Source organism: Sinocyclocheilus anshuiensis, unplaced genomic scaffold (assembly GCF_001515605.1).
Source record: "Sinocyclocheilus anshuiensis isolate Anshui unplaced genomic scaffold, SAMN03320099.WGS_v1.1 scaffold1241, whole genome shotgun sequence".
In the NCBI taxonomy this organism is placed as follows: domain Eukaryota; kingdom Metazoa; phylum Chordata; class Actinopteri; order Cypriniformes; family Cyprinidae; genus Sinocyclocheilus; species Sinocyclocheilus anshuiensis.
The window spans coordinates 674494-675209 of NW_015549644.1; the positions used below are offsets into that span (position 1 = coordinate 674494).

The following is a 716-nucleotide window of genomic DNA, read 5'->3' on the forward strand; positions in this document are numbered from 1 at the left end:
TGTTTTTTTTCTCAACTGGAAATGTTTTGATAAGATGTATTTTCACTGCTGTCAGCTGAACGATCTACTCCATGGTGTTGTACAATGATTAAAACTCACCTGAGCTATGACAGAAAAATCGAATGACAGAAAAATCATTATATGCTTCTGAGTTATGCACATAAGTAAACTGAATTTAAAAAGAATCACTTCAGTTATGTACGTCTTGAATATGTTGAAGGTTCAGCCTCTTTTGGTTCCTCTGACGCACCACCACTGGTTGTGTAACTCTGACTAGGTTGTAGTAGGGCTGCACAATTAATCGAATTTCTAATCGTGATTACAATTATGGATGCCACAATTACGTAATCGTTCAAAGTCCACTTATGTTATTCCAAAGACTATAGAATACCCAAGACGTGTCACTCGTATAGTTTTGAATGGGGAAAAATGCAACACTCAATATGGCCGCTCTATCGAACGAAGCCCCGCCTTCTGAGCAAAAGAGCCTATCGCTAATCGGTAAAGTCAGCGCGTCACTGCAGCTGCTGTTAGAAGCGTCCCGGTTGCTATAGAAACAGTCAACGCTCTGAGACGTGTGATTAGGACTGCGCATGCGCACTGGCTGATCTAGCCTGAAAAATAAGCGCTTTTTTTTAATGCTATCTGAGCAAAATAAACAACATTTATGATACAGTTGTTGTCAGATTTCATTGGTGATTTCAAATATGAAATTT

General features: G+C 39.1%; 1 protein-coding gene across 1 annotated transcript in view; it reads left to right on the forward strand.

Moving 5' to 3' along the window:
• The first annotated feature begins 211 nt into the window (after positions 1–211).
• Positions 212–716, forward strand: part of LOC107659914 (S-adenosyl-L-methionine-dependent tRNA 4-demethylwyosine synthase-like) — a 50320-nt gene continuing 49815 nt past the window's right edge. Inside the window, exon 1 of the mRNA XM_016449016.1 lies at positions 212–263. Within this exon, the coding sequence (XP_016304502.1) occupies positions 212–263 (52 nt within the window). The remainder of the gene's footprint in view (positions 264–716) is intronic.